The following is a 20715-nucleotide window of genomic DNA, read 5'->3' as shown; positions in this document are numbered from 1 at the left end:
GATATCCATAACCCCCTCAAATTTATCCTATTATAACCCTTAAATTCGTTATCTTGTAACCTCTAAATCATTTATAGGTATCTTAATATTGGTCCTTAATGCTTTGTAACTTATGGTACTTGAAGCCCTATAAATAGAGGGCATGTATAAGCTTATGGTATTCCAAGTGAAAGTTGAATCATTCTTTGATTTCTTTATTTTTTTTTCTCTTTCTTAATCTTTGTATTATTCTTTTAGTTTTATAATATTATTTTTATTATTTATTTTATCGGTTAAGTAAATGAAATAGCACCAAAACAGTAATCCATTTTGCTGACTTAAAAAGACAAAAAGAGATTAATAAAATTAGGATTAATATATTATTTGGTACTTGAATTTGGTTTTGATGTTCAATTTGGTACTTAAAATTTTCCCAATTTGATATCTAAGTTTGGCTTCAATATTCAAATTGGGACTTGAGTTTTTTCAATTTGATACTTGAGTATTTTTTATTCCAATTAAGCACTTAAATTTGGCTTCAATGTTTAATTTGGTACTTAAATTTTAATTTGGTCCCAATTAAATACCTACATTTTTTTAACTAAAGCACACAACAAATATTCATTGGGTCACATGGCTAGGTACCAAATTGAACAATGAGCCAAACTAAGTAACAAACTAGGACAAAAAAATTTAGGGTACCAAATTGAACATTGAAATCAAACTTAGATAGCAAATGACATATTAACCCATAAAATTAACTTGAAATGCTAACGAGGAAAACTTTACTGGTTTTTTTTTCTTTTTTGAAGAAAAAACTTCACTGGTTTCTATTGAATATTTTCATTTAATTTATATTTAATAGTTAATGTATTCATAGTATATAAATTACATTATAAGATAATAAAATTAATCATATCATCTCACTAAAAATAAATTTAAAAAAAATTATTTTATCAATTAACTCATCGATAATATATATATTCATCGTGAATACATTGCATATAAACCTTTTTATTGCAATTTTAACCTTCTCTACCTAAAAACACGGCAGATTTGCACTGGTTCACTCCCCCTCAAAGACCTACTTAAAAAGACTTGCTTGATTTTAGACGCCGTACTCACATAAAGCTTGTACACTAAATAATGAATCTGAACCACCAATTCAAGATTCAAATGGACCCCATCGAACATTCCCTCAATCAGAGCCCTTCATTTATTCCATATCCAACTTTTCCAATAGTCAACCTGAATTTAGAAAAAAAGAAAAGAACACAAAGGGAGGAACATGCTACGAAACTCTCTTGCAAACCCAACCCCCCACTTTGCCTTTTATTTTATAACAGTTCCTTTTAGAGCCCAAGGTCGCAACAAAGACCAAGACCCTAAAACCAGAAGCCAAAATCTAATGGAAAACTTGAGAACATCGTCAAAGGATGGCCGAAGATTGAAGCCGAATGAAGGATGTGAAAGACACCCAAAGCACAAGCAATCACCAGGGGTTTGTTCACTTTGTTTAGCTCAGAAACTTTCTCACTTATCATCAACTCATTTCTCCACTCTTGCCTCTTCTTCTTCTTCTTCTATATCTTCTTCTTGTTCTTCATCTTCTTGTTCTTCCTCCCCCTTTCATCCTTATCGTTTCATTGCAGATTCCAAAGGCACTTCTTTTTCTTTTTTATTGTTTAATGGCAAGAATTTATTCACTAAGAGCAAATCAGTTGCTTGGCCTTCGAGAATGATAAGCAAAGAAGGCGATGACCATAAGAAGAAAAAAGGCGGGTTCTTGTCCAAGCTGCTTCACCCTAAAAATACAAAGACAAAAGGACGATGCTCATCAATGGCAGTGTTTGTTTGATATATATATTTACTTGTTTCAGCTTTTTTTAATTGATTTAAGCAATTATTCCATCCCGGAAAAGCCTATCATTATTGATCATCCAAGAACATTGTACAAAACCTTATTTGCTTCTGTTTTTACCGTCTTAGAATAATTTTTTTTGGTCCGCCAAAATAAGACCTGTCCATTGATGTTATAGAACTAAGTCAAATGCTTTTGTTTTACTGTCTGAGAATAATTTTGTTTGATCCGCTCAAGTAAAACCTTTACATTAATGTTTTAGAACTAAGCTCAAACACTTGGAGAGAAATTTATTGCCACTCTTTCGACCACCTATTAAAAAATATAATGTATTTTACTTAGTACGTGTACCCTAAGAAATTTTTATGGTATTATATAATATCATTGTTATATTTCTTTTGTTGTTGTTGTTTCATGGTGGAATGAATACGAGAAGGAAAAAGATGAAGAGAATGAATTAGTATATTTGTTTGTGATTTGCTTGCCAACAGTATTGGTGAAGGAAACGTTGTTTGATTTTGTCTGGTGCTAAAAAAAGAAAGCACCAAAGTTTGATATTTTACAGCAAAAACGTCATGCCAAAACCTTGGTCTGATTAATGGAGGCTTATGATCCTATCTTTGCTAAAGTTAAATTAATTTTACTAGGCTACTTATTAATTTCCTTAAAATTTAAAATTAAGAAGTTGGTTATTGGTGAACACGTGGAATAGATATATGGGAACATTTCAAGCAACGTATATAGCCCTAGTTTCGACTTTCGGTTTATGTTTTAAGACCCACTAATTATCAAAATCAAAGTAGGAAAGCCAATCTAGCAATACAAAAGGTCTGATCAAGTTCATAGCAACTTCGTCGTCCTTTCCCCCACACCCTCCCTCTTTTTATATAGATTATTATTTTAACTTTGAATAAATTTTTTTTTAAATCGGTCCGATGGTTGAATCAATTAGTTTAATCGATTCGACTAAAAATTATTAAAAATTAAAAAATATAAAATAATAATAGATAAATAATTTGATTCAATCGATTTTTTTCTAGTTCAACCAGCTCGTACCGATTCTTAGGTCAATCAGTTCAAAGTCCCTCTCCAGACAGATACGCCAGCCGGTTCCCATATCAACCAATTTAAAATCCCTCGCCGAACCTGTACCCCGACCAATTCTCAATCAAACCACTCTGATTGACCGATTCGATCTGGTTCAAACAACATTACTTTGAATTAAACTTGTTTGCACTTTAATTTTTTTTTTTGTTTCACTTTAATGTCAATTTACACTTTAGCCTTTAAACTTTCACTAAATTTTAAATTTAGTCTCTTTTTTTTTCCAAAATTTCATATCCACTTTCACCCTCTCTAATTTTCTTTCCAATAAAAACATTTATTTAATAAGCTTGTTCTCAAAATTTCTCAGAATTCTCCCAGAATAGTGATATTTATTGTACCTAAAATTTGAAGGGGATTTTTTTTGAAATTGACCCAAAAGAATTGATTAATTACGAAAATGATTCAGGTACAAAATCTTGTACACTTTTTGGTGTCACCGTTCTCGTTGGCGACACCCGTGTCAGAAAAAAATATTTATTTTTATTTTGGTGCTGCCAAGTTGTGTGGTGGCACAAAAAGGCTATATATACCTATACCCAGCGAAATATCAATATATGTTGAAGTAATTGATTTTTTTTTATTTTTTTCTGTTGAAGAGATGAAGGAAAGGGAGAAGTTTTTGTGATTAGTTGTAGGGGGCAGAATAGGGAAAAAAATTAAGCGTTGAGAAAATGAGGAAAGAAGATTTTTTTTTTTGTATTTGTGTTTTAGTTAGAAAATTTGATAAATTGAAGGTATGTTTTATTTAATGGTGATTCGGTAGAGCTCGAACACTGGCATAATTCATCTGTTGTTTGGGGAGTGCATCATCAACTGCATATTTTATTTCCCAATTGATAGTTATACAGTCACGATTTTAAGTAAAAATAGGGCTCTCAGTTGGCAGTGGCTATATGTCACGATTTCAAATTGGTTATGCTGTCAAAGGAACCATTCAGGGGAGGAGGTGTCGATTACGATGGGCACAAGTTGATGGTAGTCTCTGTGCGACAACGGTTCTAGTTGTTAACATGGTGCATTAGATGAAGGTCGACCAAACATTGTCTCACTAAAAGCACCTTTGGGTCACAGAATTGCTAATGGACTCAATTCAAGTAAAGTTGAATATAATTGGATTTTCGATGAATTTGATTCAACAAGAAGATGATGAAATAGGAGAAAATACTTATTAAATTACATTAACAATTATGTAATGTGATTATTCCAATTGTAGTTAGTATTATTATAATAAAATTTAAGATGATAGCAGAGATAATCAAATTTTCGATCCATTATTCATGTAAGTAGAAATATGATAAATAAAAAGAAAAGTTTTTTAGTTCACTAGAAAAAGAATTATCGTTCTTAACCTCCAAAAATTAATCTGGACCTGAAAAAATATAAAATCGGGAAGAATAAAACAAACCAAGAAAGAATGACGAAAAAATGATGAATAAAACAAACCGGTAAAAAAATAAGGAGAAAGAGAAAGGAAAAAAGCGTGAATGCATGACAGTATAGAAAAAATTGAAATGGAGATAAAAAATTAAATTCGGAAGGAAAAAATTGAAACGGAGATGAACAAATGGTGTAGGAAAAAAACAAATGGTGGATTTGTTAAACAAACGGAGAAAATAAGCGTAGTTTGCTGTGACGGTCTAGTAAGCAAAAAAATTCCTTTATAGATTTTGAAAAAGGAAAAGCAGGAATAAAAATGTAGAATCGGGAAGAATAAAAAAACAAAAAATAAATAAAATGGAAAAAAATGCCTTACTTGTGAGTGTCGGCCTGCCACCTGACACCGATTTGACCCCAAGGTTACGTGGCAGCCAGGCTTTTCTTCTTCTTCTTCTTCTTTTCGCCCTCTTCCTATATAAATCCCAATGGTCTTTCTTCCACCCCACCAGTTGAAAGTTGAAAAAAAGAAGAGAGAAATTGATTTTTTTTTAAATCATGTTATTTGAAGTTTTGAGATTGTTGTGTTGGTATTTTGGGGGAATTTTTTAATAGATTTAAGGTACGTAATTTTTTAATTGTAAAAATTGGTATATTATAATATAATGTTTAATTTTATTTAGTTTTTTGAAGTGATTAATTTTTTATTAATTATGCAGATATCACAATAAGTTCTATTTTTTTAGCATTCAATCATATTACACTGATGATTAACGAATTCAAAAATATATTTATATAGTTGTGGTTTAAATTATATTTACTTAGTCAATTTAACAAATGCGGTTATATGATATGGACAAGATGAGTACTGGGTGTTGAGGTCGCAAGTCCATATTCTGAGGTACTGTCCGGACGTACGGATTATGCCATACTTGGATGCTGCTAGATTTAAAATAGTGACATTGGTTCGGATGTTTGACTTGAGGGCGAACTTAATATCCTCCTTGGTTGAGCGGTGGCTCCCGAAGAACCACACTTTTCATCTACCATGTGGGGAGTGCACAATCACCCTGGAAGATGTCACAATGAAACTCGGACTCCCAATTGACAGTGATACGGTTACACGTCCAAGTAAAGTGGCTGAACCTTCTGCCCTCTACTATAGTTACTTAGATGTTCGCCTAGTGATGGGGAAGCTAAATTTACCATTTTAAAATTTTCCTGGTTGAATGAAAATTTCCAGACCTTATCGAGTAGTGACACTAAGTTGGAGCTGATGTGCGCTGCTCGAGCGTATATATTGCAGCTGATAGGGGGTACTTATGTTGGACTCAAATAATAATAAGGTCCACATTATGTACTTGTCTCTATTGGTTAATTTGTACCAGGCTCGTTCTTACAATTGGGGCTTAGCGGTATTGGCGACATTGTATCGTGAGCTTTTTCGAGCGATAAAGTATGACACACAAGATATATGCGGATGTTTGATACTGCTGCAGTATTGGGCTTTCTACAGGATTCCATTTCTGGCATCAGTAGGCCACCAACCACATTTGTGATCACTTGTAAATAGGTAAAACAAATGTAAATTTGAATCAAGAATAATTACATTTTTTGGAATCTGTGCTAACAAGTTTATTTCGTTTTCAGATGGTATACATGTTCGAGTATTAAGATGTCCAAGACACTTGTTTTCTATTGCCAAATGATAGAGGCATACGTTGGGGACAAATTAATATATATTTTAATTAAGTTATATTGATTTTACTTAATTACTTTGATCATATTATTTGACTCATGTAGCTATCATCATGTTAAATATTGTGCAGTTCGTGTGGATGCCATATTCCGCACCAGATGTTGTGGTTGTCATTCCACTGTGGGTTCACAAACATGCACATGTGTGGTGCATCAACACACCGGTGCTGAACATTTCAATCGTGGAGTGGTAAAATGCTGATTGGGTTTTGCAACAATTTGGGTGTATAGAAGATATTCCAAACATTCCACATAGATTCAACAACGTCTACGGGATGAACAAGAGGGGAGAAGAATGAAAGAATTGGTCAGTGCAACATCAACAATATATTGTATTGTGGAACGCCCGAATGGAGAGGCAGCCTCTATTGCATTCATGTTTTTTCTAATTTCACACCCTTTGTAACACCCTCACCTGACTTGAACACCGGATCCGGATTTAGGTGTCACTCCCAAATCAAGCTATTGTACACACTCTTACTTATATTTAAAGAATCAATCAAACTAAATTTCCTATTATTTAAATATCATACAATAAAGTTCGTAAAAATAAAAGCCTACTATTTCAACTCCAAAACTATAAAGAATCTATCTAGTTACAACATGTTCGCCCCCTTGGCAAAGTCCCTAAAGGTGACCCTTATTCTATGTGTATGACACTTTTTTTAAAGCCCTTAGTCTCATCATAATCTGAAGTGATCCCTCATCGAGTTCCTTATTTCATTAATCCTGCAACCACATGTCAAACCATTTTTAAGTTCAAATAAACTTAGTGGACTTGGTCATATTCCTGCTTCTATCGCTAGCGGATAATCGATGAGCGTTTTCCTTTAGGTCACTCTACCAGTCTTCGATCAGCCTTGACAGTTCCTCTGAATGTCTTGACATCTTTACAGCTCTATCCTTCCTTTGCTTACATTCTTTCTTTCCTCCATTGTGCCTTATTAAGGCAACCTTCTAGCTTACTCCCTTAAAGGCCCTTGGTGAGTATTCTCAGCCTACCTAGTCCGTGGCAGACTCTTCCCTTATCTTAATCCTTTTTGTCTCACTCATGTTCCTTTTTGTCAGCATGACTGTTAGGTCCCACACTACGTCGGCGGACCAAATCCTACTCAATTTAAATAGTGGTAAGATTATTTCTTTGTAATCTGCCTAAGTCGCATTTTCTTGACCTTAAGCATAACATAGCCTTCTACTATATGCCACTATGACCTCTATTGCTCAATCACTAACGCCGAGTGATCATTTAAACCCTCGAATTCTCTTCCTCGTTGTATTCCTACTTAACTAGCCTTTTTGGCTAACAATACTTTATCATTTTCCTCCTTTAGAAGAATAGTCTTAACAAACACTTCTGTCATCCCGTATGTCCCCCTTTATTATTGGGTTCTAACCACCCTTTCTTTATTTAGGGGCTAACCAACATACATATGATACAACACTAGTCCATTCTTTTTACTTTGAACATCCTTTGGTGACGTTTATTAACGAATCCCTATTTACCATCCTCGGATGTGTCAACCTTTGCTCACCCATTCACCAGCCATCCCTGGTGTGTCAACTTCCAAGACTATCTATAGTGGGATACCACCCCATAAGCCCTATAGAGTTCATTAACTGTGGTTCTAGCACTCCTTTCTCATTTTTGTTACGTACCTATTCATAAGCGAATTCCTTCAATCTACTACTCGAAAGTTATATGTATGTGCTTCTATTTCCTCACAATCTATTTTCCTTAATACAGGTTGTTCCACGGTCTCTTTTTTAAATTTTCACCCATTTATCGTCCTAGCAAACTCTCTATGCCGCCATAATTGACCCATAGTCTAACCAGGGTCCTTCACTTTAATATTTCTGTGTTTATTATCCTGACGGGCTACTCCTTGTTTAGTGTACCAATAGACTACTTTTAAGAGTCATTCGCTCCGATGCCCAAGACAAGGCATCTCCCCAATTGGACTTGATAGACAACACATTAGTATTTTAATCAATTTGATCATTTTTTATTAGACTAAGGACATGTTTAGGTTTGTCTACTAATACAAGTTGTCTTTCTGTACTACGGTCTGACCACGTAATATCACTTAGTATTAGTTAAACATTTAGACAATCAATGAGCAACATTTGCTTCCATCTTACTTTGCATGCAAAAACCATGTGAGGACAATTATATAAAGTATATTAATGTAATAAATGAATTTGTTTTATTAACCAATCTGTTTGAAAAAATTACAAATTTACAAATGAATATACTACATTTAGGGCACCAGATCCAACATTACATGTGTTGTATCTGTTATGTATCATGGTTAACAACATCGACTCGAATTCTGACCTTTTTTCTAACATTCTATAACGTATGGTGACCTAATTTATTTTTTTCAGGCATGTCGAATGATCATCCAAAATTGTATTCGGACATGATATCTAACTTTATATTACCCATGGTTAAAGCGAGTCTTAGTATTTTGGTCCCAGTTTTGATCGTACACATTCTTAGCGAGTTCGATTACACCATGCCCTACCATAAGGCATGGTCAGCAAAGCAGAAGGCGTTGGAGAAGATGCACTACATGTGGGAGAAATCCTACAATGAATTGTGGCAATGGTATCAGGTACTGGAGCAGTACGTGCAAGGTTTTGGAATCGAGCTACAAATGGAGCCTACGTATTACAACAATCGCTTGGTCCCTGGAAAAAGAGTTTTTCATCATTTTTTCTAGACTTTCAAGCAATGCGTAACTACATTCTAGTACTGTAAGCCACTTGTCCAAAAATTGATGGCATATTCTTGTACGAAAGATACAAGTATAAGTTGTTGTTAGCTATTGCACAATATAGTAACTGAAGAAGCTTGCCAATAGCTTTTGCAATAACTCCGGAAGAATCTGAGCATAAGTTACAATACCGCTATGTGTGGGGTTGTTCCACCTATTCAAATAATATGTTATTTCAAAATTACAACAATGAAAAATAAAAGCGGTAATAATATTATAAAATAAATTTTACCATATGACGAGTGGGAATTTGTAAGGGAGTTCCACTCGTGGGCATAAAAATGGTAGTTGATACCATGTCCACAATTGAAGGAGCATGCAATCGCCGATTTTAATTTTATTTGGTATTGTCGCTTGACACATTTCTTGGTATAATGTTTCCAGTACTGCTGATCTCCAACTAAGTCGTTCTGATTCTTTCAAGTTGGCTAGTAGTAGTAGCCACCTTAAATGCACCAGATTACGAGATTTATCTAGCATTAGTAGACCCCCGATTAACCTCAAGATGAATGCGCGTGTGAATTGTTCCTTTTCAATGTCACTCGTAGAAGTATCGATAGTTTGGAAGTTGTCCTCTAACCATCTCATCTCAATCTGAGTACCCCTAAACTTGTTCGGCACCTTCTTTAGTAGTTGATCGCATGTTGCACTCCAATTGACACTAATAACTGGCCCCATAACGACTTCCCCATTAACCGGTAGATCGAGTTGTAAACTAACATCCTCAAGTGTAATTGTACACTCATCGCAGGGAAGATGGAATGTGTGTCTCCGGTCTCCATATTTCAACCAAAACACTAATAAGTGGGAGATCCAATTTAGTCCCCCCGAACATGTGAGCCACGTATAAAAATCCTGCATCTTGCAAGTGTCCATAAATGGCATTCGGTGCACCTTCAATTAAATTGTTTATGTACATCTCCAAAATCCAATATTCAGGTTGAGTATATAAATATAAAAAATTAATAATCTAAAAAACATAATAATTAATTATTTAAAATTAAGCAATTTAATAAATTTTCTTACCATTTGCAATTGAACGCCATAAATATGCTTGTCATTCGAACGAATAAGTTGATTTGCCATTTAAAAATTGTAACGAATAAAATAAAACCGAAGAGAATAAAATTTAAAAAAATAATTAAAAAATAATTGAGGATTGAGGATTGAAAATTGAAAATTGAAAATTTAAGATTGAAAATATAGGATGGAAGAATGAGTATCGAGTATTTGGTTGAAAAGAATGAAGTTTGGAGTGGTTTATATAGGAAAATTTATGGTTATTGAAACCCTTGTAGCCGTTGGAATAGTTATCAGTGAAAGGAAACACATCCTATAGGGTGCGTTTTCACTGACATGTTTTCCTTTCTCTCTTTAAAACCAGCGTAGATCGGTAAATTTTTAGAAAATCAACGTACTTTCTCAATTTTTTCAGCATATTCTATTAAATTTGCCAATAAAAATATTTTATATTAATATTTATAAACTTTTATAATTAAAATTAAATAAATTTGTTAATCAATACTATCTATAAGGTTCTTGATTAAATTAGTGTCATAAGTTAATCAATCATTAACTCAGCTAAAAAAATAACAAAACCAATATTTTTAAAAATAAAAAATATTTTAAGAATATTTATATATGTCAATAATTTTATTTTTTAAAAGTTATATAACTAAAGCTGCAACATTAAAATAAATCTCAAAATATTTTAATTGCAGGTTAAAACTTTGGTATTGATTTTATTTATTTAATTTTTGATGAAAATTTTTATTTCATAAAAAATAAAAAATTTCAACATAATTATATTTTTTATTTTGTATAAAATTTTCAACAAAAAAAATTTAGAATAAGAAAAGTAAGTAAATAACTACTTATCACTTAGTCTTCAAAATATTAAGTTGATTTTAATTTTTTTTAGAAAAATTATATTAAAAATAAAGAGATATTCAAATGACTCTATTTTGCATTTATCCAAAACTATCTAAAATAAAATAAAATAAAATAAAATTACAAAAATTATATTAAAACAAAATAAAATTTATTTTTTCAAACAATATAATTATATTTTATACTTAATTTATACTAATTTACCAAATAATTTTTTAATATAAATCCAATACTTACCGAATTCAATACTAAAAATTTAAACACTTAGAGCATGTTTGGTTGGGTGTATTGGCATAGCCAATACACCCCTAATCGGTGGGCCCCACTTAAGCCCCTTTTATTCCCTTGTTTGGTTCATGGTAATGATATTACGGGTGTAATACATTCCTGACTTAATCGGTGAAATCCACCGATTCGTAATACATCCCCAAAGCTCAGATTAGGTGCTGCTTCCTAAACCCTCCCTGTTTTACCCTCCCGATTGGTTCCCCATTGCGTCTCCTCTTCCTTCCTTCTGCCTTCTGCCGATTTGCTCCGTCTGTCTCTCAACCTTTTCTTTTCTTTTTCTTTACAACCAGTCAATGTCAGCTCGTCCATCGACCGCTTCGACAAAGAACAGAAGTGGAACAGTGAATTTTGTTTTTTAATTTCATTTTCCCCTTCTGAATTAGATTTCAGATTAAAACCTCGAAAACTTTAAGGATTTGATTTCAAATTCGAGATCATTCAATGGCTGCCCCTTTTCTTTCTACTCCTTTTCAACCCTACGTTTATCAGGTAATATTTCCTTTTTTTTTTTGCAAAACTCTTTTTACTCTTGTATCGGTTTTCTGTTTGTTTCATGATAAATTTGAGGTAAAGTTGAGGAGACTCAACCTTGTTTCTTTACAACTGGCTTGCATTTCAATGGAATTTAGGTTATGTTATGCCATTTCATCTGTTATGTTTAACTCGCATCGTTGAGAAATAATGATCTGTTATGTTATGCCATTTGATCTGTTATGCCAAAAACCCCTGCTTGCACTCAGGCGATGTGCGTGTATTAAGGGCTATCAATGTGCCTGATTTGCACCTTATGGTCGATTGTGTTGTTTTTCCATAGAAAGGAACCAGGTACGTAAAGGGCATACTCTACGTTTCCTTGCTACTCTGAGAAAGTGTTTGTTCTTCATTATACTTTGCAAAAGTTGATATCATGATGTATAACAAGTACTCTTGAATAATATCATGATGTATAACAAGGCATCCCATGTGGACATACCTAAAGTGTATTATAGGGATGCATTTGTCAGAATTGTTAAATGTTTATTGTGATGCATTTCAGATTGCTAATATAATAATTTTTATTGTTATGTCTTTTATTTATTTAGTGGAAGTTCCTCTATGAGCATGTACACCAGGTAGATGCTTAAATTCTTTTATATGTTGGATAACCAAGCCTTGTTTTGTTGTTTCAGATATCTGTTGAAAGTCTTTGTCCAAAGCAAGCAGAGAACGAGCTTGAGGTTCGGGGACCTCCCGCTTTGAAAGCCTTTGACCCTAAGGAAAATCCTACAAAGGTTTTGGTCGCCTCTTATTATGCTTTGCTATATATTTTTCAGCTGAGAAGAAGGATGATGTTTTGTCTGGTGATTTTGGTTGTTGGGCTGTATAACTTCAATAGTGAAGATTCTGGCAGTTCCCTTGGAGTTTTGCATTTTTTCTTTTTATTTTGGTTTCTACCTATATGAAATTTGTTGTTTACTGCAGGCTGCTGAGGGTTTTTGCCGCAGATATGCTGTTCCACTAGATTCTTTGTTCAGAAAGGCAGACGGTGAGTCAATTTTGATTCCTGCATAAGGCTTGAGTCTCAGTATTCTGTGCTTCATCTATTTTCTTAATAAAATTACTTAATATGACGCGCTACAACTTACAATCATGATAAAAACATCAAATAGGAAGGAAAACAACAGGCATTGCGTATTTCTTCATTCATGTCATGTTGTAAAAGAAGTGATTCTTTTTTTTTGGTCAAACGCAAAAATGCATCTTACGTTCTCACTGGTATAAATTTCTCAAATTCAGAGCAATGAATTTCTCAAATTGAATCTTACATTAGAAGCCAAATTTTTTCAGTAACATACTTGTTCTGGTTCTTTTGCCCTGGTCTTTTTTTTTCTCAACCCGTTCTGGGTATTATGAAAAATATGCAGTGAATAGAGCAGTCCCATAGTAGCAGTGTTTGCTTCTACGGGTGTACCAGAATTTCTCTTATTTCTGGAATGCATCTTATGTCTCTTTAGGTACTTATATTGTCTGTTCAATTATATGCAGTCTCGTTTCGACATCTTAAAAATACATTCTAGAAGAATGAATTTGATGAGAGGGATTGATCTAAAGAAGATTGCTGAGAAGATGAACGGTGCTTCTGGTGCAGAGCTTAAGGTATGTTTTCAGATAATAAGATGTGCTTCTGGATATGCAGACATCTTGCTTCCATTCAGAATATGGTTGGCAAGCTGTGAATAGCATCTTTTCTTCTAGTTTCCTATCTCCTTCCCTTACCCCAACTCCCAAACCGCATAGAGAGATGATTTATTTGAGGATTTATTAGTACATAAGTTGGATAGTCAGACTCAAGGCCTTGGGCTTGTGATTCTTAACTGGTTTGTGTTTGTGATAATTTGTGAAAAACTCTATTCCGTTTTTTTGCAGGCTGTGTGCACGGAATCAGGAATGTTTGCTTTGAGGGAAAGGAGAGTCCATGTAACACAAGAAGATTTCGAGATGGCGGTGGCGAAAGTAATGAAGAAGGAGAGCGAGAAAAACATGTCCTTACGGAAGCTATGGAAGTGATTATGTTTTATTATTTAGTGTGCTTTCGCGGTTTTGGGGTAAATTCAAACATGGAAACCCGATTTAATATATGAACAATGTATAGAATATTATATTATTTGCCTGGCTAGTACTACACACGTCTACTTTTCTAGACAAGGTAAGAGGACATTTTATGAAATCATATTTGCTAAGTTTTGGATTCATGAGAGTGTCATTGGCAAAACTAAAACTGCTTCTAAAATAGTTACTTTATGAACAGGTGACAATAAATAATTGTCTTGCTGTTACTATATTAATCAAGAGAAATTATTTACCTTTCGGGTAGATTATGTACTTTATAACAGTCCTTGCCCTTACATTAGTGGAACAAATTATTATAGGATATCTTTGGTACAGCTCCATGCAATATCTTGCATCAAACAATATATCAGTGTAACTATTGTTCTGTCATTTTATTATAGGCTAAACAATAAATTTTAATTAAAATATATTTAATATTAATTATTTCAAATTTTCATTTATAGTATCATATATTATGATTTGAGTAAATTCATATAAGAATATTAATTATTAAGAATTTTATTAAATTATATATTTTAATTATAATATATTTAATAATAATTATGTTAATTTATATTTTACAGTATCATATATTATGATTTGAGTAAATTCATATAAGAATATTAATTATTAAGAATTTTATTAAATTATATATTTTAATTATAATATATTTAATAATAATTATGTTAATTTATATTTTATAGTATCATATATTATGATTTGAGTAAATTCATATAAGAATATTAATTATTAAGAATTTTATTAATTATATATTTTAATTATAATATATTTAATAATAATTATGTTTAAATATGATTAAATTATTTATTATTGATATTAATAATCTTATTAAAATTTAAATAACAATAACAATAATAATTTACCAAAACAAATTTCTGCTAATTATTAAGAATTTTATTAAATTATATATTTTAATTAAAATATATTTAATAATAATTATGTTTAAATATGATTAAAATATTTATTATTGATAATAATAATCTTATTAAAATTTAAATAACAATAACAATAATCATTTACCAAAACAAATTTATGTTAAGGGCATTCTAGTCATTTTAGTTTTTTCCATTATGCTATTACACCTCTATTCCATTCAACCAAACACAAGATTACTATTACGCCTCTATTCCATTACATTCAACCAAACAGTGGATTAGCTATTACACCTCTAATCCAATACACCTCTAATCCCAATACACCTCTAATCCAATACAGCGAACCAAACGCACCCTTAAATTTTCTGGCCATTACTATTTCAGTATTCTTTATAAAAGTTTAATAATTTTGTTGTGAATCATTGGGCGGTCAAGATGGATTGATGGATTTAATGTAAAACATAATTAATTTAATTTAATGCATTAAATTGCATTATATTATGGACTTTTCCAAATCAATAATCCTTATATAAAATTATGAATAATTATCTTATGGAATTAACAAACTCCACAAGGGATTATAAAAGTTGTTAAAAACTATAAAAAAAAAAATTGTTGGTAATTAAATCATTAGTTTTCGTTTGGCAATGTCCGATGCATGGTTGAAAGAAGCAATGTTTTACTAATAACTTATTTTCTTTCTTCTAAAAAATTATTTGTCACTCAACAATTGGATTATTAACCTTGAGTTTATCTTTTCAATCAGAAGCATTATTTTGAGAGTTATATGACTTAATAAAGTATCCGATTATATTGGACTTACAAACCAAAAGAAATTTGAGCATTTATTACTTCAACTATATCCGCGATTTATTTATGTATTTGAACAAATATTTCCAAAGTATTTAAAATGAAAATAATTAAAAATATATGATAAATTTTTAAACTTCTTTAAAATGCCATAAAATATATTTTTTTAAAACACAAATTTTGGAATAATTCTTTTTTAAAAAAAAATTCTTAAAATAGCATTTGAGAACTTGAAATTCAAATTGTAAATTTGATTTCAAAATAGTACAAATGGTGCCATAAAACACATACAAATGCAATTTATGATTAAATTCAAATTATAACGTTGGTTTCAAAATAGTGTAAATTGTGCCATACAAATGTAATTTATGATTATTTCTCATTTCTATATTTATTTTTTATATCAAAATTGAAATTCTTATAATCTTTGTAAATTTAATAAATTCAAATTTGTACACTTTTCACACCATTTATATAAAATAAGATGATGTTTTAATTGAAATTGAAAACTAAAATATTTGAAAATCATGACATCTTAAGTTGACATTATTTTGTGTATAGTTTTTTTATTGATTTTATATAAAATATAGGTTTATATGTAAAAGAAAACCTTAAGAAATTGTAAAAAAATCAGTAAAGCCTTTATATCAAATTCACATCTAATTAAGCCATTGTTGTTAACTAAAATAATCAATTAAACCCTTTCATTAATGATTTTCATGATTGACCACATAACTGTTAAAATAAATTGACGGGCTAATTAGATGGTGACAAATGGCACATTCTTATTTAATCTAATATTTTTCCATAAAAATGATTAAATATTATAAAAATTATTAAATATTAAAAATACTTTAAAGTATGAAAATTGTATAAAAATTATAACTATATAAACTAAATTCTAATCAATTATAAAATTAATAAAACATATTTTAAATTTTAAATTTTTATAAAACGTATCGAAATTCTATAAAAAATATAAAAAATATAAAAAAATTATTAGAAGTATTAAAATTGATTTAAACCTATAAAAATTATAAAAAAAATCATAAAAACTTGAACTGAGCCAGATCAGTCGGTTGGACCGAACAGACTAGAACCAACAAGGGTATCAGTTCGGAGAAAGCCCATTAGATTGGTTGACCTAGAAACCAAACGGTCGAACTGAATTTTTATTTTTTTAATATTTTTTTCATTTTTAATGTTTTATTTAGTTGAACTGGATGGATCAATTAAATTGGCAAACTGATAACCTAATCGATTCGACCATCGAACTGGTTTTGAAAATCTTGGTTAGAATATTTCATTCTAACTTAAGCTAATAGTTGAATAATGAAAATTTGGTTTGATAAAACTATTAAAAATAAAAAAATCGATTCAATTGCTTGATTCTTAGGTCAACCGGTCTAATGACTTTTCTTGAACCAATACCCTTGTCAGTTTCAGGTTAACTGGTCCAGTTCAAGTTTTTTAAAATTGTTTTTAATTTTAAATAAGTTTTATTAGTTTTATAATTTTTTAATAAGTTTATATAATTTTAATCATTTTAATAATTTCTAATATTTAATTTTTTATAATTTTTAAAATTATTTTAAAATTATTTTATGATTTTTTTATAAAAAAAGAGTATTAGTTTAAACCAAAAGCTATCATGTGTTATTATCTTATTAATCTATCAATTTATTTTAATGATCAACATGGTCAATGACAAAAACAGTTAACAAAAGAATTTAATTGAATGCGAATTTAATTCAAATGCTTAATTGATTTTATTTTTTTTTGCATTTTAAGAGATTTTTTAACATATAAATCTAAAATATTACAAAAATTCACATAATATTAATTTTTGTAAAAAATGGGTTTTTTAATCAAAACTTAAATGAATTAATGTTTGAAAACTTAACAATAACTTAATCCAGAGTTTCGAATAGTAACATAATGAAACTATTATTAGCCATCTTCGATTCATAATTTTCTTAAAATGCATATACAAATTTTGATTAGCACATTTAGATTTTGATAGAACAAGCTAAAAGGAAAACCAAAAAGGAAAATAAAATGAAAAAAGAAAATCAGTACATGAATAAATGAGTGGAAAGCAAAATACAAGGATAGGCTAAAAAAAAAAAGAAAAAAACATATAAAACGGGTAGACGTTTCATTTAATTTGAAACCCTTAAATTTAATAATAACAGAACAAGAACCCCATTGAGCAGATTCGCACTACTGCTTTGGCTGTTCCGGTTGTTTTTGCTGCTCTTCCTCCTGCTTCGGTGCTTCTTTAATCTCATCAGTTCCGTCATCCTAATTAATTTTAAATAAAATTTACACTTACATTAGTAATATATCTTTAGTGGAAAGAAACAAATATTTTACTTAATAGGTGAAATCTTAAGAATAATTTATTGCATGGTAGCTCACTGACAAATCCGAAAACCGATTGCAGGCTCCTAGAACATAATAGGTTGTAAAACGTTCAATTTGATTAATTCAATAGCTTTAATTAATTTTGTTTGCTTAAATAAATTATAAAAAAATATACAAAATCGATTTAATTAAATCAATTTTTAACTTAATTCAATTATTTCGTAAATCAATTGATCTAACTTAATTCAATTTTTAATAAATTATCGATTCAGCCAGTTTAATCAACGAATCCAATACAATTCAAACAAGATTAAGGAAAAATGTTGTTTCACCAATTATAAATGCATCACCAATCAGAGTGCATTTTTGGAGTTTGATGAACAATGTTCTGTTGACTCAGCAGCTAGTTCAAGGTTAGCAATGAAAAGGTATTGTTCCCTTGCTGCATCTGGAAGATTGATGTCCAAAAACACTTTTATTCAGTTACCTACGATTTGTTTTTACTCTTTGGAGGCCCTGCCAACCTATAATTTTCTGATGTGATACATTCTAGTATGTTTTCCATCTCAGTAAATGTTGGTCAGGTAGGTTTCATGGAGCCAAGAGAATCAAACAATGTGACCAACTCTCTATCTTTTTGTTATTCTAATGATTTTTTTTTCTCGCATAAGCTAAAATACATGCCACTAAGGCATTAGTTACGGCATATCTAATATTCCTTCAAACACCAATTTGCATGGAAAAAGCTAGTAAAGCTTAGTCGATTTGCTTCCTCCTTGATTGATACCACTTCCAATGTATTTTATTACTCTCCGGGGCCTAATTTATCGGTTAAAAATATGGTATATATAACACAGCAGTGTCATTCATAACAAGCAACCACCAGTAGGTTTAGCTCGGATGAGTATCCTAAACTAGACGCCTACTCTTCTCAAACTTTCCTGTCTATGCAAACTGACGAGGACACATCATTTATAGTTCTTTTGCTTTTATAGCAAGACAGTTGCATTGTGATGGTTTTCAAAGGGATCAGGGAGAATAGTTGAAGGACAAACCTCCGCCAGTGGTAATTCTTAAACTAGATTTCTGTGTTGCTACGACTCTTCAAGATATGACCCACACATATAACACCATAGCAAACGCACCCAAGTCCGAGTAAGGTAGCTAGGTCACATTTGAAAGGAAAGTAACAATAGGAAGACTCGAGAAGCTGAGGTTATTTTTATCTGTATTGATTTTACACGAATACGATCTAGATTACAGGACTTCTCCCAAGCAACGAAAAGATTTTTCTTTTTTATGCCAGACCTAGAGACTTCCTTGCTTCTCTGTAAATTTTAGTTTACATTTTATACGTTTCCACTTGTTTATACTAGTATTCTACAGTATTTTCTATCAGGTTATATTCCTGTTTTCCTGGATAAATATGAATAAGCCGTTTATAAAAATAAAGAAATAAATAAATTTTATTCACCTGCAAGTCGGAGGTCCAGAGAGTGAGATTGTCGCGGAGGAGTTGCATGATGAGTGTGCTGTCTTTGTATGATTCCTCGCCTAGAGTATCCAACTCAGCGATTGCTTCATCAAATGCCTGTCCCGATCCAAGTACAGCAGGTTAGCACTAGATGTATGAACACATTACATTTATTTTAGAATAAAAAATGGAAATCGCAACCAACCTGTTTTGCGAGATTGCAAGCGCGATCAGGAGAATTGAGAATCTCATAGTAGAAAACAGAGAAATTGAGAGCCAGTCCGAGACGGATCGGGTGAGTTGGAGCCAACTCGGCGTTGGCAATGTCCTAAGAAACAGGAAAAGAAAAGGTTAAAAAGAGTTAAACTTCAGCACATGCTTCAAGTAGATCTAAAAAGAAAATAAGGCAAAAAATTGAAAACCTGAGCGGACTTGTAAGCAGTGAGAGTACTCTCAGCAGCTTCCTTCCGTTCGGCTCCAGTCTTGAACTCAGCCAAATACCTATGATAATCGCCCTTCATCTTAAGATAAAAGACCTTGGAGTCTTTAGCAGCAGCCGAAGGGATAAGCCTGGAGTCGAGCAGCTTCAAAATACCGCCACAGATAGAGGAGAGCTCAGACTCGATCTTGGCCCGATAATCGCGGATTAGAGTGACGTGATCCTCATTACCACGGCTCTCCTCTTTCTGCTCAATGGAGGAGACGATCCGCCAGGAAGCACGGCGTGCACCGATTACATTCTTGTAAGCGACGGAGAGGAGGTTTCGTTCCTCGACGCTGAGTTCCTCGCTCTCGGCAGAAGCGGAGGCTTTCTCCATGAACTCGACCATTTCGTCGTAGCGCTCGGCTTGCTCGGCGAGTTTGGCCATGTAAACGAATTCCTCGCGGGACGAAGGAGTACTGGCGGCCATATTTGGAAATTGGAAAGGGCTGAGAGAGAATGGAAGCGAAAGGGGGAATGGAAGAAGGGTAGGTTTTGAAAAACAAATTCTAGATCTGAGACCTTTTGGGGGGTGTGGAATTGAGAGGATGGGAGAAGTGGGGGGCGATGATTGCGTTGAGAATGGGAGAGGGAACAATGCTGTTGCTGGCTAATCTCACGGTCTCACCCACCCTTCCTTCCTTTTTTTGGGAGGGACGGGATTTGAATTTTCAATACATCGCTGGGCTTTTGGGTTTCCAATTTATAGGCTTTGTTGGGCTTACTCCTATGGAGCGCCTGCATTCATATATACAAACACATTTTTCTGTAAACTAATATCTCATAACTTTAATTAGTACTCGATTTTATCACAGGTGAACTAAAATATTTTATTTTAAAATATATTTATAAAATTATTTCCATTAATAATTTGGTAAGAGATGTTTATTTGAATTTATATGTCTAGCGTTTAATTTTTAAATAATATTTTTTAATTATTTAGTTGAAAATTTATACAAATGTATAATAACTACGCTTTAAATTAAAAGTATTTTATGTTATAAATCTATTGATCAATGGATACTCATATAACTCTTAAAATCTCTAAATTCATTCTTTTGTAA

General features: G+C 31.8%; 3 protein-coding genes across 4 annotated transcripts; 2 read left to right on the top strand and 1 right to left on the bottom strand.

Moving 5' to 3' along the window:
- The first annotated feature begins 1253 nt into the window (after nt 1-1253).
- Nucleotides 1254-2232, top strand: LOC107921818 (uncharacterized). The gene has a single exon (XM_016851659.2). It carries the CDS (start codon nt 1268-1270, stop codon nt 1835-1837), a length of 570 nt encoding a protein of 189 aa, XP_016707148.1. The 5' UTR covers nt 1254-1267; the 3' UTR covers nt 1838-2232.
- Nucleotides 2233-11239: 9007 nt separating this feature from the next.
- LOC107940107 (26S proteasome regulatory subunit 8 homolog B) lies at nt 11240-13766 on the top strand. 2 transcript variants are annotated; one of them, XM_041086449.1, is made up of 4 exons: nt 11240-11523; nt 12204-12305; nt 12496-13170; nt 13441-13766. In XM_041086449.1, exons 1-3 carry the CDS (start codon nt 11476-11478, stop codon nt 12583-12585), a joined length of 240 nt encoding a protein of 79 aa, XP_040942383.1. In that variant the 5' UTR covers nt 11240-11475; the 3' UTR covers nt 12586-13170; nt 13441-13766. The 2 variants fall into 2 exon arrangements, with proteins under 2 accessions (XP_040942383.1, XP_016729026.1); XM_016873537.2 differs by lacking the exons at nt 11240-11523; nt 12204-12305 and having other exon boundaries at nt 12947-13170.
- Nucleotides 13767-17388: 3622 nt separating this feature from the next.
- On the bottom strand, nt 17389-20324 carry LOC107922638 (14-3-3-like protein). Its single transcript, XM_016852761.2, has 4 exons — nt 19593-20324; nt 19376-19498; nt 19171-19287; nt 17389-17633 (listed from the first exon to the last, which is right to left on the bottom strand). The coding sequence occupies exons 1-4, from the start codon at nt 20079-20081 to the stop codon at nt 17553-17555; spliced, it is 810 nt and encodes a 269-aa protein (XP_016708250.1). The 5' UTR covers nt 20082-20324; the 3' UTR covers nt 17389-17552.
- Nucleotides 20325-20715: the final 391 nt, after the last annotated feature.

This window comes from Gossypium hirsutum, chromosome D01 (assembly GCF_007990345.1).
Source record: "Gossypium hirsutum isolate 1008001.06 chromosome D01, Gossypium_hirsutum_v2.1, whole genome shotgun sequence".
Lineage (NCBI taxonomy): Eukaryota > Viridiplantae > Streptophyta > Magnoliopsida > Malvales > Malvaceae > Gossypium > Gossypium hirsutum.
The sequence above is the reverse complement of the archived record's forward strand: the minus strand, read 5'-3'. Positions and strand labels throughout refer to the sequence as shown.